The following is a 1,099-nucleotide window of genomic DNA, read 5'->3' as shown; positions in this document are numbered from 1 at the left end:
ACCATCCTTCCCATCCCGTTAACCACCGCCCCCCATCCCATCCCACCATCCTTCCCATCCCACACCGTCGCCCCCCTCCCGCCTCTGTCCCGGGCCATCCCGCGGCGTTCCCGGCCCCTCCCGGCCCATCCCGGCCTCGCCCCGTTCCCAGTGCTGCATCGACGACTCCGTGCCCGTGGTGTCCGTGCTCCTGGACGCCGGCGCCGACGTGAATTCCCGGGACACGGAGCTGTGGACGCCCCTCCACGCCGCCGCCACCTGCGGCCACCTCCGCCTGGTCCAGCTGCTCATCCAACGGTACCGCGGGAATACCGGGAATACCGGGACGGCGACGGGCCCCGGGGGGGGATCCCGGGCCGTCCCTGACCCTCGGGATTGTCCCGGCACAGCGGCGCCGACCTGCTGGCCGTGAATTCCGACGGGAACATGCCCTACGACCTGTGCGAGGACGAGGCCACGCTGGATTTCCTGGAGGGCGCCATGGCCGAGCGGGGTGAGCGGAAAACCGGGAATGACGGCGGGAATGGCGGGGTCACCGGGGTCGCTTTGTCACCCGTCCCCTCCCCGTCAGGGATCACCCAGGAGCGCATCGAGGAGGCTCGAGCCGCCACGGAGCGCTCCATGATCCGGGAAATCCGGGAGCTGGCGCGGGCGGGCGCCGACCTGGACGCGCCGCGGGGACACGGGGCCACCTTGGTGAGCGCGAGTGACACCCCCGCGAGTGCCGCCGACCCCCTGAGCTGTCCCCAAGTCACGTCTCCGTGTGTCCGTGTGTCCCAAATTCCCACCAGCTCCACGTGGCAGCGGCCAACGGGTACCTGGAAGCGGCCGAGCTGCTCCTGGAGCACCGCGCCGGCACCCACTGCCGGGACGAGGACGGGTGGCAGCCCCTCCACGCCGCGGCCTGCTGGGGACAGGTGAGGACGGTTTTTATGTTCCCCCCAAAAAGGGCACGGACGGAGAAACCGCTCAAAGTTTTCCGTCTAATAAGCAGGAGGCACCTTCATTAATTCCGGTCATCCCGGACAAAACCGCCTCCTTCCAGCAACTCGCAGCTGGAATTTTGTGCCGTTTTTGCCGAGCAGTTGCGTCACACGAC

General features: G+C 68.5%; 1 protein-coding gene across 1 annotated transcript in view; it reads left to right on the top strand.

Annotated features, from left to right (window-relative positions):
- PPP1R16A (protein phosphatase 1 regulatory subunit 16A) overlaps positions 1–917 on the top strand; it is a gene marked incomplete at its 3' end in the record, with an annotated part of 15,967 nt that extends 15,050 nt beyond the window's left edge. Inside the window, exons 3-6 of the mRNA XM_017839896.1 lie at positions 152–297; positions 390–493; positions 572–696; positions 792–917. Coding sequence (XP_017695385.1) covers positions 152–297; positions 390–493; positions 572–696; positions 792–917 — 501 coding nt within the window. The remainder of the gene's footprint in view (positions 1–151; positions 298–389; positions 494–571; positions 697–791) is intronic.
- Between the last annotated feature and the right edge of the window lie 182 nt (positions 918–1,099).

Source organism: Lepidothrix coronata, unplaced genomic scaffold, assembly GCF_001604755.1.
Source record: "Lepidothrix coronata isolate B3197 unplaced genomic scaffold, Lepidothrix_coronata-1.0 Scaffold551, whole genome shotgun sequence".
Taxonomy (NCBI): Eukaryota; Metazoa; Chordata; class Aves; order Passeriformes; family Pipridae; genus Lepidothrix; species Lepidothrix coronata.
This window is presented reverse-complemented; position numbering and strand designations above follow the sequence as displayed.